The sequence below is a fragment of the Zingiber officinale genome, chromosome 2A (genome assembly GCF_018446385.1).
Source record: "Zingiber officinale cultivar Zhangliang chromosome 2A, Zo_v1.1, whole genome shotgun sequence".
In the NCBI taxonomy this organism is placed as follows: Eukaryota; Viridiplantae; Streptophyta; class Magnoliopsida; order Zingiberales; family Zingiberaceae; genus Zingiber; species Zingiber officinale.
This window is the reverse complement of record NC_055988.1, coordinates 6520139-6535017: the sequence shown is the minus strand read 5'-3', so window position 1 is coordinate 6535017 and position 14879 is coordinate 6520139. Positions and strand designations below refer to the sequence as shown.

Sequence of the window (14879 nt, the reverse complement as noted above, 5' to 3'; positions counted from 1 at the left end):
GAGGTGTTAAAATTTTATCGAAAAATCAGCTAAACCAAAACACATTCATATCAAGCCACGGGGATTAGGATTTAGATTATTCTTCCGATAACACTTTTGTTAGTACTCCGTGGTTATTTTGATGTGGTCAACCAAGTTCAATTATGCCCTATTGTATTTGATACTTGTGTCTAAGTGTGTAGGAGCTTAGGAACACAAGAAGTCAAGCGGAAGACGCAGCTAGCGAGAACGATGACACGGGAAAGGAGCCGACGGGCTTGGCATGCATCCGAGGGACGAAATGCTGCAAAAGAGTACACTGATGGATGAGAAGGATGTGCACGGTATTCAAGGGATGAGAAGCCGGGAAGGAAGTATATTCAAGGAGAAGGTCGAAGTTGGGTTCGGGTGAGCTCAACTCTGGTTAGTTGGAGAATCACCTACGTTAAGAACTACGTCAAGAGATCAACTTTGAGCTGAGTTGCCCTGTGGAAGGCGCCTTCCATGGCTGGACGACACCCTGTGAAGGCGCCTTCCTCGATGGATAAATTCTATTAGATGGATGGTGTCTTGGACCTCTTTGGAGGTGTCTCCAAGCTGCGGATAACTTTTTCTAAGGACTATAAAAAGACCTCTGGACCTAGGAAATTAATGAATAACTCTAGTATTCATTTCCTAGTTCTTTTTTGATCATTCAATGAGTTTAAGAGGCTTCTCTGCCTTCAACGAAGGAGATTTTTAGTGCTTTTTCATTTGCCTTAGATTAACCACCTAGGTTGTAACCAAGTAAATTCTTCTGCCTCTTTTATTTTGTAGTTGTTCAATTAACATGTTATAATTATGCGATTGCTACTAATCTGAGTTGAGAGATCAAGAAAGATTTCTTTTTATATTTGATAGGCAATTCACCCCCTCTTGTTGACCCACTGCTCCAACAAGTGGTATCAAAGTCCAACCACTTCAGAATGACTAATCACCGACTGAAATACATAGACAATGGTAGGACCGAGCATTTATCCGTCGAAGTTTGAGGGAAACTCCCGCGATGAAAATGTCGAATGGAAGTATTTTTTAAAAATAGACTTTGAAATTCTCTTAATTATGAAATATGGTTTTGTAGTCCCATAGACCAACAAGGAGCTGAGAAAGAAGAGTATTCGTGGACAAAAAAAGAATAAGCTGACTTCGTAGCTAATAGATGAGCTGAATTCCATCTGCTAAGTGTACTACCTCCGTAGGAAGTCAATAGAATCGGCGCCTATGAATCAGCAAAGGATCTTTGGGAGAAGTTCCTAGAGCTACATGAAGGAACGTCCGAAGCAAAGCTCGCGAGACGGGACCTGCTCTGGAATCAAATCAGCAACCTCCGGATGGAAGAAGGCGAATCGGTTGCACATCACACGAAAAAATCAAGGAGCTAATCATCGAATTAACAAACCTAAGAGAAACAGTAACTAATTGGGACTCACAAAGGTATACTTTAAATGTGTTTCTAAGAACACTAAAATGGACATCTATAGTAGATTCCTACTATATCTCCAAAGATCTCAAGGTAAGTACATTAGAAATCCTTTTTCGACTTTCAAATTACACAAGTCTTGGTGTGTAGGACAAAGAAAGAGATCAAGTCAGAACCTCGCACTGCAAGTCTAGAAGGGCGGACTAGACTCAGACTCTGAAGAATCCATCGACACAGATGAAGCAACATTATTGGTAAGGAAGTTTAATAGATTTATTAAATCTAATAAATTCAAGTCGCGGACAAAAATGAACTTTCGGAGCAAAAGGAAGATTCGATGCTACAACTTCCAAGAAGAAGAGCACATCAAGGATACGACTACCCCAAACTGAAAAAGGAGAAAGACAAGGGCAAAAGACCAACAAGATCAAAACTCAGGAATTTAAAGGCAACATGGGATGAATCTTTGTCCTCCAAGTTCGAGATCGAGGCCTACGCGGGACTAGCCCTACTGGCCGACCACCATGGAGAAGATGAAAGCAATTCAGAGATGAGTATTGATGAAAGGGAGGATCTTCAGAAGAAAGCTTAAATGAAAAGAAAACATCAGAACACGAGATAAGGTAACATGTCTTACCTCCTGAAAAGTTATTTTAATTTATTAAGGTATTTCCCAAGGATTTAGTAAAATTAGAAAGAGAAAATGCTAAGATAAAACTAACCTTAACTAATTCATGCCCCATAATAATGTATGATAATTTAATAATGGAAAATGATAAACTGAAAGCACGAATAGAAAAATTAGAAAATGACTATGCATGTTTGAATTAGAATAGCTGTTAACAATCAAAATTTACAAATAATAATAGAATCAACTGATACATTAGAAATCACCAAGGATAAATTAGAAAAATCTTTAAAAATTATGTACTTCCAAATTTTTAATAAATCCAGTAGGTAGGAATTATATTGGGTTCCAAAACCCTTTTTTGATTAAATTTCTAAATTTTTTAATTATTAGGATAAAGGTGGTTTTAATTAGAAAAGTATTTTCTTTTTAATTTGTCTTTCAAATTTTATATTCAAAATTTTTATATTTATAAAATAATAGTATTTCTGTTAAAGATTTTTTTTTCATTAAGTTATTTTCTACGAAGTTATCAATAAAAATTATATTTTAAAATTTAAAATTATTTCACAGACTTATTTTATAAAACTTTTTTTTATGATAAAATATAATATTCTCTATCCTTACAAATAGTTTCAAAATTTTTTTTGAATAATGTCTGAATTATTAAAAAATTATTTTCTGAAAAGTTAATTTTTAATATTAAAAATTTAAGAAAATAAAAATTTGGGAACTTTAATTTTTTTAGTATTCAACAATATATTTTTTATATCCAAAAAATATTAGAAGAATTTTTAGAGTTGAAAATTTTTTTAAGATTTATTTTTGTAAAATTAGTTGTTCTGATAAAATAAATCAATTTTATTCATTAAAATAAATTTTTTTCCTGTGAAAATTTTTCTAGTGATGAATATTATTCTATTTAAATTTGACACAAAGTTTCAAAACATTTTAAAATAGATAACTAATTTCTAAATTATTTTTGTCAAAATAGGCAATTAATTAGTAAAAATAACATGTGTTTGAAAACAATTTTGAAATTGTAAGTACCCCTAAATATTTTTTCGAATGTGTTTAACTGTTTATTATATTTTTCTTTTATTTTTTTATGTGATCAAAGGAGAAGAAATATGCACAAGTTAAGGGAGAGTAATACGAATATTATTTGTACGAATTTATTCGTACTTGCTTATTATTTTAATTGCAAGTTCTAAGTACTTTATGTTTAACCCTAACTTGAACTTAGGTTGATACATATCAAAAAGTGGGAGATTATTAGTACCTTGTGGTTGTTTTGATGTGGTCAATCAAGTTCAGTTAGGTCTTGTTGTATTTGATCCTTGTGTCTAAGTGTGCAGAAGTTTAAGAATACAAGAAGTCGACGGAAGACACAACTAGCGAGAAGGATGACATAGGAAAGGAGCTGACGGGTTTGGTGTATCCGAGGGACGAAATACTGTTGGACCCCGTGGTAGTTTTGATGTGATCAACCAAGTTGGTTAGGTCCTGCTGTGTTTGATCCCTGTGTCTGAGTGTGCAGGAGCTTAGGAGCATAGGAAGTCGAGCGGAAGACGCAGCTAGCGAGAAGGACGGCACGGGAAGGGAGCTGACGGGCTCGGTGCGTTCGAAGGATGAGAGAGCTGCGGAAGAGTACTCTGGTGGGCGTGAAGAGCGTGCGCGGCGTTCGAGGGACGTTAAGCCGGGACGGAAGGCTGCTCGAGGAGAAGGCCGGGAATTGGGTTCGGGTGAGCCCTATTCCGGTTGGTTGTAATCACCCAAAAGAACGGAGCTTCGGAAGCCAAAGAGAAGAAGAAAAGGAGTCAAAAGAGGCTGGAAATTACTGTAGCAGAAATTACTGTAGCAGGAACCTTGAAGAGCCTTAAACACATTGAAGGCGCCTTAAATGGATTGTTTAAGGCGCCTTGAGCAGGCCAGTTTGACCGTTTGCGCTGCAGATAAAGTTTTATCCACAGATCGAGTTGGAGGCGCCTTGAACCCTGTTGGAGGCGCCTTGGACTCTCGGGATAAGATTTCCAGGGCCTATATAAAGGCCCCTGGAGCTAGGAATTCAATAACAACTCAAGCAATCAATCTGTAAGCAATTCCTAGCAGTAGTTCTGAGCAATTAGAGTGTAAAAGGCTTCTCCGCCTTCAGAGAAGGAGAATTTTCTTAGTGTGCTTTTCACTGTCCTGGATTAACAACCCTCTTGGTTGTAACCAGGTTAAATTTCTGTTTCTGTTTTTACTTTCTGTCTTTATTATTTTACTACTGCATTTATTCTGAGTTGAAATCCGAGGAGGGTAGTTTTATTTTTGTTTACAGCAATTCACCCCCCCCCCCCCTCTTGCTGGTCTCCGCTGCACCAACAAGTGGTATCAGAGCCTGATCGCCTCAGAAGGACTAACCGTCAACTAAAGCACTACGATCAAGACGATGGCCGGAGCGAACATCCATCCCCCAAAGTTCGACGGAGACTTCGCCACATGGAAGCGCAAAATGGAGGTATTTTTTAAAATCGAATTTGACATTCTTTTAATAATGAAATATGGCTATGTAGTTCCGAAAGACAAGGAGGAAAATACCTAGACGAAAAAGGAGCAAGCAGATTTCGTCGCCAATAGAAAGGCTGAGTTCCACCTACTCAGCGTTCTACCGCCGCAGGAGGTAAATCGGATCGGAAGTTACGACTCAGCGAAAGATCTCTGGGAAAAATTCCTGGAGCTTCACGAAGGTACTTCCGAAGCGAAGCTAGCGAAGCGCGACATCCCCCGGAACCAGTTAACGAACCTCCGGATGAACCAAGGCGAGAAGGTAGCGCAACTCCAAGCGAGAATCAAGGAGCTGATAATGCAACTAACGAACCTTGGAAAAGAGGTAACCAACCGGGATTCCATCCGATACGCGCTCAATGCCTTCCCGAGAACTCCAGAGTGGGTCTCCTTAGTAGATGCACACTACATCTCTAAGGACCTCGAGGTAAGTACATTAGAACAGTTATTTTTGACTTTTGAACTTCACGAATCTCGAGTTTCAGAGCCAAATGGAGTAGAGAAGACCGGTCAGAACATAGCTTTAAAGGCAAAAGTAAACGGTTCTGACTCCGAAGCCTCAGTCGACGAATCCGAAGCGACACTACTGGTAAGACGCTTCAATAAGTTTTTCAGTTCTAATAAATTTAAATCGCAGAGGCATCATCGAAAGAAGAGGATGGTTCGTTGCTACAACTGCAACGAAGAAGGGCACATCAAGGAGGACTGCCCAAAATTGAAGAGAAAGGAGAAAGAAAAGGAAAAACCAAAATACAAGAAACCAGAACCCTCCAAGCACAAGAATCTGAAGGCTACTTGGTCAGATTCGTCAACCTCTGAGTCGGACATTGAAGAATTCTCAGGGTTAGCGCTATTGGCGAACCATCAACCGGAAGAAGACTCAAGCTCAGAGATGAGCATCGATGAAGGGGGAGGAACGTCAGAAGAAAGCAGCAGTGAAGGGGGAGCGTCACCTGATCAGGTAAGTAAGGTACGCAATCTAACCCCGTCTCAGTCATTTCGATTTATTAAATCGCTTTCCAAAGATTTATTCGAATTAGAAAAAAAAATAAAGAATTAAAAATAGAATTAGCAAAAGCATGTCCACTTGAAATGTACGATAGTATGAAATCAGAAAATGAAAATTTAAAATTAGAAATTGAAAAATTGAAAAATGATGCATGCTTAAAGAAATTTCCAAAGTCAAAAATTAGAAGTTATGGTAAATTAAATTGGTATATAAGGAAGCATCAAGGACAACTTAGGAAAATACCAAGAAACTATGTACCCCCTAGATTTTTGATTAATCCTGTAGGAAGAAACCTCTATTGGGTTCCAAAATCTGTGCTTAATTAATCTTTCAAAAATTAAAAGCTTACAGTGAGAAAATTAAACATTGAAATTCTTTATGGAAGCTTTGTCTAAGGAAATGGTTGTTGTTCCAATAACCAAGAAGGCCTAGTGCCTCGCCACGACCTGGAAGCTAAAATATTGAAAGAAAATATTTAATTAACTTTCTGAAAAAGCATTAAACAAGAATTAAATAATGCTTTGAAAGTTTATCAAATATTTGTTAATAAAAAAAAAATATTCCTTAGAAATTTTCTCTTGAAAAATTCTAACTTATTTTTTTTGTTAAATTTTTTTTTCCCGAAAAACTTAATTTGACTTAACTATTTTTTGGGAACATTTAAAAATTTTACTTAGATTTTTTATTGACTTAGAATTTCTTTTAACAATTCAATTTAACTTTGAAATTTTTTCAAAAATTCATTTTTACTTAGAAATTTTTTTTCAAAGATTTAATCTTACTTGAAAATATTTTACTTAAGACCCCATTTTTGCTGTGATCAAAGGGGGGGAGAAAAGTACAAGTTTAGGGGGAGTTAGAAAAATTTAAAATTTCTGTTATTATTTTTAGTTGTAATTTTACTAATTGCAAAAATTATGCTTAACTTGTTAGTTTAGTAATTTTTCTTTAAAATTACTCTTTATGTCAATTTTTAACCCTAACTTGAACTTGAGTTGATGCACATCAAAAAGGGGGAGATTGTTGGACCCCGTGGTAGTTTTGATGTGATCAACCAAGTTGGTTAGGTTCTGCTGTGTTTGATCCCTGTGTCTGAGTGTGCAGGAGCTTAGGAGCACAGGAAGTCGAGCGGAAGACGCAGCTAGCGAGAAGGACGACACGGGAAGGGAGCCGACGGGCTTGGTGCGTTCGAAGGATGAGAGAGCTGCGGAAGAGTACTCTGGTGGGCGTGAAGAGCGTGCGCGGCGTTCGAGGGATGTTAAGCCGGGACGGAAGGCTGCTCGAGGAGAAGGCCGGGAATTGGGTTCGGGTGAGCCCTATTCCGGTTGGTCGTAATCATCCAAAAGAACGGAGCTTCGGAAGTCAAAGAGAAGAAGAAAAGGAGTCAAAAGAGGCTGGAAATTACTGTAGCAGGAAGTTACTGTAGCAGAAATTACTGTAGCAGGAACCTTGAAGGCGCCTTAAACACATTGAAGGCGCCTTAAACACATTGAAGGCGCCTTGAATGGATTGTTTAAGGCGCCTTGAGCAGGTCAGTTTGACCATTTACGCTACGGATAAAGTTTTATCCGCAGATCGAGTTGGAGGCGCCTTGAACCCTGTTGGAAGCGCCTTGGACTCTCGGGATAAGATTTCCAGGGCCTATATAAAAGCCCCTGGAGCTAGAAATTCAATAACAACTCAAGCAATCAATCTGTAAGCAATTCCTAGCAGTAGTTCTGAGCAATTAGAGTGTAAAAGGCTTCTCCGCCTTCAGAGAAGGAGAATTTTCTTAGTGTGCTTTTCACTGCCCTGGATTAACAACCCTCTTGGTTGTAACCAGATTAAATTTCTGTTTCTGTTTTTACTTTCTGTCTTTATTATTTTACTACTACATTTATTCTGAGTTGAAATCCGAGGAGGGTAGTTTTATTTTTGTTTACAGCAATTCACCCCCCCTCTTGCTGGTCTCCGCTGCACCAACAAATACTACGAAAGAGTACACCGGTGGACGAGAAGAACATGCACGACGTTCGAGAGACAAGAAGTCGGGAAGGAAGCCTGCTCGAGGAGAAGGTTGTGTTGGAGCAATCTCAATGGTTCGTGCGACCATGTGTTTTGATGTTTGGGAAAAAGGTTTAAGTTAGGTTCACCCTTATATTTGATATGTGTAAATGAGTGTGTAGGTTTGCAGGATACACATATGACTCAGCTTGATGACTTCAGGTTCGGTGAAGAATGGAGCATCCGAGGAATCGTGGACAAGGCAGCAAAGGCAAGGGCCGAGGGAAGTGACTTCAATGCATACATGAAGGATGATGACATTGGGGATGAGCCACGGGCTTGAATGCATCCAATGGACGAGAGCCAAAGGAAGTAGGCTTGAAAGCAAGAGGTCAAAGCTGCAAAGAAGAATCAAGTGAGTCATGAGGGTCCGAGTATTGAGAGAAATGTACTCGAGAAGAGAAATCCTAAATTTAGGGTTGTACCAGTCGACTGGTATTGAGACCAGTCGACTGGGGCAAAGCACAGAGAGTTTTTGTGCCCGAACGATAGGGACCAGTCGACTAGTGTTGATACCAGTCGACTGGTAAAGAGCCGTTGAAGAGTCGTTGGCCAAGCACCAATTGACTGGTGCAAGGATCAGTCGACTGGTAACGGTAAAACAGTCTTGCTATTTCTTCCAAGCTTTATATAATGGAGCTTGGGATGACTGGCCAAAGTTGACGAAATTGAACTTTGTTAAAGTCTAATTAGAGTCTCCAAGCTTATATTACAATCCGTATGTTCTTGGTCGAGTTGTGGCGAGGTTTCTCCACCGACAAGGAGGATTATGCTAGTCGGAGTTTTCGAGGACTAATCTACTAATGGATAGCCATAGAGTAGGAACCCTAATCTCTGAACCATGTAAATTGACGTGTTGTAGTTTGCATTTCCTTTCTTTAGTTTAACTTTCTGCTTTCTTTAATTGTATTTCCGCTTGCGCACTAACATTGTAGAAAAAAACGATCAATTGAGGATAACGTCTATTCAACCACCCTTCTAGCCGACCATACGATCCCCAACAGGTCAGAGTTAGGTTCGGATGAGCTCAACTTAGGTTAGCTGGAGAATCACCTACACGAAGAGATCAACTTTGAGCTGAGTTGCCTTGTGGAAGGTGACTTCCATGGCTGGAAGACACCTTCGATGAATAGTACGAAGGCGCCTTTGTTAGTCGTTAGCCGAAGATAAAATTTTATTCTTGATAGATAAACTCTATCTGATGGAAGGAGCCTTGGACCTCTTTGGAGGCGCCTTCAAGCTGTGGATAACTTTTTCCAAGAGGCTATAAAAAGACTCCTAGACCTAGGAAATTAATGAACAACTCTAGTATTCATTTCCTAGTTCTTTTTTGAGCATTCAACAAGTGTAAGAGACTTCTCCACTTTCAATGAAGAAGATTTTTATTGCTTTTTCATTTGACTTGGATTAACAATCATCTATGTTATAACCAAGTAAATTCTTCTACCTCTTTTATTTTATAGTTATTTAATTAACTTGTTATAATTGTGTGATTGCTACTAATCTGAGTTGAGAGATCAGAAAAGATTTCTTTTTATATTTGATAGGCAATTCACCCCCCTCTTGCTAGCCCACTGCTCCAATAATTTTAACACCTCTGGAGAATCTAAAATATGCAATGGATGGTACCATTAGACTCCTTGCAATCGTAAAAATCTAGAGGACCTGAAATGAGTCCAATAGGACTTGTTTATGTCCAACAATGGGTTTAATTTGGTCAAAATTCATTGATCGACTTAAAGACTCTAGATTACAATCATTTTAGGTCTTGTGGATTTCTAAGGTTGCAAGGAGTCCATCGGCACCATTCATTACATATTTCGGCTTCTCCGGAGGTGTTAAAATGTTATTGAAGGAATTAGCTAAACCCTAACCCCGTGGACTTGATATAAATGTGTTTATGATTTAGCTGATTTTTTTGATAAAATTTTAGCACCTCTAGAAAAATCGGAATATGCAATGGATGAAATCGTTGGACTCCTTTGCACTTTAGAAATCCACGGGACTTGAAATAGTTGCAATCTGAGATCTATAGGTTAATTAGTGAGTTTTGACCAAAAGATACTAATGGATCTAGACATGTCCAATTGGATCCATTTCAGGTCCTGTGATTTTTTAGGCTGCAATGAGTCCAATGGTGTCATGCGTTGCATATTTTGAATTTTCTAAAGGTGTTAAAATTTTATCAAAAATTAGCAAAATTATAACCCTATTTTTTTATATGAATTATATCAAGCCTAACGTAAGCTTGATATGAATGAATTTATATACTTCAGTTTTTTTTAATAAAATTTTAGCACCCCTTGAGAAGCCAAAATATGCAATGGATGATATTGTTGGACTTCTTGCAATCTCAAAAATCTACAGGACCTGAAATGGTTATAATTCGAGGTCTCTAAGTCGATTAATGGATTTTGATCAAAACTCACTGATGAACCTAAACATGTCTGATTAGACCCATTCCAGATCCTATAGATTTTTGAGACTGCAAGGAGTTCAATGGTATCATCCATTACATGTTTCAACTTCTCCGAAGGTGTTAAAATTTTATCGAAAAAATCAGCTAAATCCTAACCCCTGTGGGTTTTGTATGAAATCATATCATGTCCACGTTAGACTTAATATGAAATTATATCATGCCCTCGTTATGCATGTGTGCATCTAAAAGAGAGAGGAAAGAGGAGAGGGGAGAAAAGAGAAGAGAGGTTGCAGACATATGAGAGAGGAAAGAGTAGAGAAAATTGTAAAAGAGTATAGAAATTGTATGCATCAAAGAGAGGATAGAGGAAAGAGGAAAGAGAAAAGATAAATGATTGAGGGGTAGAATAGGAAGAGTAGTAAATTGAGTGCATCCTTTGATAAATAACAAAATATAGTATGTCTTCTGATCAATTCGTAAACTTAGTGCACCCTTTGATAAATTATCAAAGATTTTTTCTTAGGAGGGATATTTTAATAAATTCTAGATGATTTACTTAATTATTTTTGATAAAAATTGAGAACATCTCTTTTTCTTTAAATCCTCAAAGGAGCCAATCATTTTAATTTTTTTTAAAGAAAAACATCCCGCTCTACTATAAGATGTGTATAATTATCTAACCACTCTCTAATATTATTTTTATTGGTATCTTTCACCTAATTTTTAAATCAATCAGACACATTATAGTAGTTACAAAATCATAATTACTACGTATATGAGATCAGTTATGATTTTATAATTGTTACAATGTGAATATTAAATGAGCATGTCGAACCCGTATTATAACATCTACAACTTCATAGTTATTACATCGTGAATATTAAGTGAGTAGGTCAAATTAACGTTATAATAACTATGAAATCATAACTACTATAATATGAATATTTTTAAATAATTTAAGTATACATTGTAACTATTACTAAATTTTACCTGCTACAACATAAATATTTTTAAATTAATTAAATATACATTTTAACGGCTATGAAATCATAATTACTATAACGTAAATATTTTTAAATAGATTAAGTGTATGCATTGTAGTATATATTGTAACTAAATAATTTTGAATAAACTAAGTATATATTGTAGTCGTTGCAATTTTGTAACTACTATAACATTTATAGTTATATAGTAGCTATAAAATTATAACCGCTACAAAGTATCCAACCGGATCAAAATTTAAACGGTAAATAACAATTCTGAACAAGGTTACAAAGTATTAAAAGATAGTTAAGTAATTGTACAGATGTGAGACATCTGAAAAGCAAAAAATAAAAATGGATCGTCCTTTTATGATTTGAAAAAAAAGGGTACCTTCTGGACTTTTGCCCATTATTATATACTGTTAAAATTTTCTATGCACTTACATGTACTTTCTTTGATCCCTAAACATATCAATTATATACACCTTTTAGTAGACCAAACTCATGAACTACAAGCTTGAGCTTCAAAGTTGGGGAAGACCACAAATGCAATAGACAAAGGATCAACCTTTACGGGGGAGTTGGCCGGAGCATAAACAGGAACCAGTTGTGGAATTTCTCCATCGACAAGCTCCAACGGATTGCCATTCAACAGCACAGTTTGGCTCAAACAATTTCCATCAGCTCCAGTTAAATGATACTCCTCTCTGTGCACTGATTCATCTGATGCTTTCCTCCCAATCCAGGAGACTGTTCTCTTTAGAGTGCGGATGAAGGCATTGCCCCACTGAATGCCTCCTCCTTCGGCAAGAAGGACGTTGAGATCGTTTCGAACGGTCACACTGAACTTGATGGATGTGCTCAGGTTGATCAGGAGCAGAGTTATGCCTGACTGTATGAATCAACAAGTCATGGATTAGAATCACATGAAGACACATAGCATTTGATGTCCATACCTTTCGTTTCGCGCAAAGCGCATAAGCTCGCAAATACGATGAGCCACTCATATCAATAGAAAGAACTCCCTTCCCCATTAGCCGGTGCCACAACAATGCACTGTGAAAATGAGAGGATTAGTATGGCAATTTGAGGGAGTAGGACTACAACTTAGTTTGTAACTTGTGTTTGGATGTCTTGCCTGTAGTAATCAGGATTTGGGACGAAAGTGTTTGTGTCAAGGAGCCCGTAGTTTCCGCCGATCAAGGTCTGTCTACAATAAACCTTGGTGTTGTACTTGGATGCCATACCAAGTTGATCCAAGTACCTGAGTTTCATCAAACCAGTTTTAGTCTGAAAGACAATTGAGATTCAATATCAAAGAAAGATAAGTTACCAAAAGCTATAGAGAAATTTGTTTGATACTTGACGATTTCCACTGTTGTATGCACCACCTGCTTCACCAACCCAAGCTCTGGACCATGGTCCATGTCTTTCTATAGTCAGTTGGAGGTTTCGGAATTTATCGGTTGCCGTCTGACTCAAGTACCAGGGGTTCAATATTTTGCTTTCAATATGGGAGTCATCACCTACAGACACAATCAAAGTGATTGAACACTAGTTGTAAATTTTGTTTAATCACTTGATTTGTTCCTATACTCACCTCCACCAAGATTGTACACATGATGTGTCAAGGCATCGACGACTCCTAAACCTGAATCCTGAAGAAGCTGAGCATACCACTGCTGATCAAAGAATCCTCCAGGGGCAACAAGAATTGGCTTTGTATGCGAATCTCGATATAACTCCTTAAGAAGGGCTTTAAGTTCAATCACATCTTGTGCATATTGTTCTGCACTGACCCTTGCTCCAACACCTCTTCCACTCAATTCATTCCCTGATGCATCAAGCATGTTGTGTTCCTGGTTTAGTAGATGAATCTTCATCCTAGAAAGATAGAGCAACGCGAGGACCTACCGAATTCCCATGAATCAACCTGATATCCTTTCGAAATCGTGTACTCGATGAACTCACGAGAATTCGTGGAGTTCCAATTGCCTACCCACATTCCATTGTCGAGACTATCCCTTCCGTTTAGCGCATTCAAACCAAATGTGATAATTGCACTGCAATCAAAAGGATCCATAACCACACTATTTGTTATCTATCTTAATATCAGCATGGAGAAACTAAAACTCACCCTCCCTTCTCAAATAGAAGATTTAGCTCATCCCACCTTGCAAGGCTCAAGCACCCTTGAGAGAAACCAAACAAACCAGTCGACTTCGAAAAAGGAAGACATGGAGACTCCAAACTAGGGACTCCATACACCACTTTGTCTTGCAATGAGCCTCCAATGCGTATTCGCAAAGGATTGAAAGCTGATTTTGTTAACAAACAACCACAATTAACTAGGCCAACTAATATCAATCTGAAAAAAGGCTAATCAGTAGGGAGAAAGCACTTGCCTTGGATGGCTTTAGCTAGGAATGGATGAGTCAAGTTCTGAGGAATGAAGCATGAAAAGGAGAGAAAAGAAACTCACTTATTACTTAAGAAAAAAGTTGTTCTTGCTAATTAGAGCAGTGTTTCTGAAAGGAAAATTACCAGATTGAGAACTGAAGCTTGTCCCCAAGGACACTGATTATAGTTGCATTTCTCAGGAGGCCACCAATCAAGAGTCGCACACACAAAACTGTCATCAACCTCAGCTAATAAATCAGATCCCCTGACTATTACTGTAATATCTGGCGATTCATCGGCTGAAATTCCAGTGATGAGGAAGAGGGCAGATAGCAGAAACTGAAGTATCATTCCTCAGCCTTCAAGCTTTGACTGATAATCTACAACCAAAGAGGAAAAGCAGCAGGCATGAATTCGTCGAGATCAGTTCATAATCATACCAGAAGAAAAGGAAAGGAAACGGAGTAGATCTGACGTCGACTGAAGAACAAGATACATGAATAAGAAAGAGTCAAAATATAATTTCGATGACTGTAGACTTCCAATATCGATGACCTGCCATTGGTGAAGGATAAAGAAAGGCACCACTTACAATTCGTCAATGGTTAGAAGAGCTCTGGAAGGATGTCTGCTTCAGCAAGTGGCAAGATGGAGACATGGTCGATGTGCTCCAGCTCTCCTTTTGTTTGAGAAGGAACGGCATCCTGTTGAGTGGTGACTGAAGAACACCAAGCGATCTAGAATCTAGATGACTTGTGGTCATTCCAATTTCCAATGTGGAATGGTCAAACAAATCTCTCTTCTTTTTTCTTTAATTTGTCAATAATTATTGTGGTGGAGCAGATTGACTAAATAAATAAAATTGAGTAAAAAAATAGTTTCATATTAAAAGTTGTGTTGCATAATTTACAGACTGCAATTCAAGCAAGGAACCAATAGCAAATAAACCGACAAAGGAGTTCATGACAAGTTACCCTTTTCTTTATTCTATAAATTCCTTAAACAATAATAATTAGTGAAGATATAATCAGCAAGGTGATGCCGATGGAGAGGCTACAAACAAAAAGTAAATGGTTTCCATGTAAAATTAAAAGCTGGCCTCCTCGTGGAATGCCTTGAATTATAGTGTAAATTGTTTATTACTCAAAAATCATTTAATAGCTTTTGTGAGAGTTGACCTGAGTTATGTTGCGCATGATTGGATCTTTGTTTAGCATATTCATCCAGCTTGTCGGCATGCTTTTGTACCCAATTAAGGATATACTTGAGTTATATAGATTAGTCTGGAAAATTTGAAAGCTTTATTTTAAAAAGATTGTACCTTGATCTCCAAGCAAAAGGAAGGATGTGTTTGCTTGATTTGGTTTGTAAAAGGTCCGAATTGAGTTGAGTTGAGTCGGATTGAGTTT

The 14879-nt window shown here is 37.7% G+C and overlaps 1 protein-coding gene across 1 annotated transcript; it reads right to left on the bottom strand.

Annotated features, from left to right (window-relative positions):
• Positions 1-11564: 11564 nt before the first annotated feature.
• Positions 11565-14253, bottom strand: LOC122040642 (heparanase-like protein 2). The gene is made up of 10 exons (XM_042600032.1): positions 14063-14253; positions 13615-13850; positions 13476-13512; positions 13208-13388; positions 12985-13133; positions 12671-12904; positions 12404-12596; positions 12209-12334; positions 12027-12126; positions 11565-11962 (listed from the first exon to the last, which is right to left on the bottom strand). Exons 2-10 carry the CDS (start codon positions 13819-13821, stop codon positions 11573-11575), a joined length of 1617 nt encoding a protein of 538 aa, XP_042455966.1. The 5' UTR covers positions 13822-13850; positions 14063-14253; the 3' UTR covers positions 11565-11572.
• Between the last annotated feature and the right edge of the window lie 626 nt (positions 14254-14879).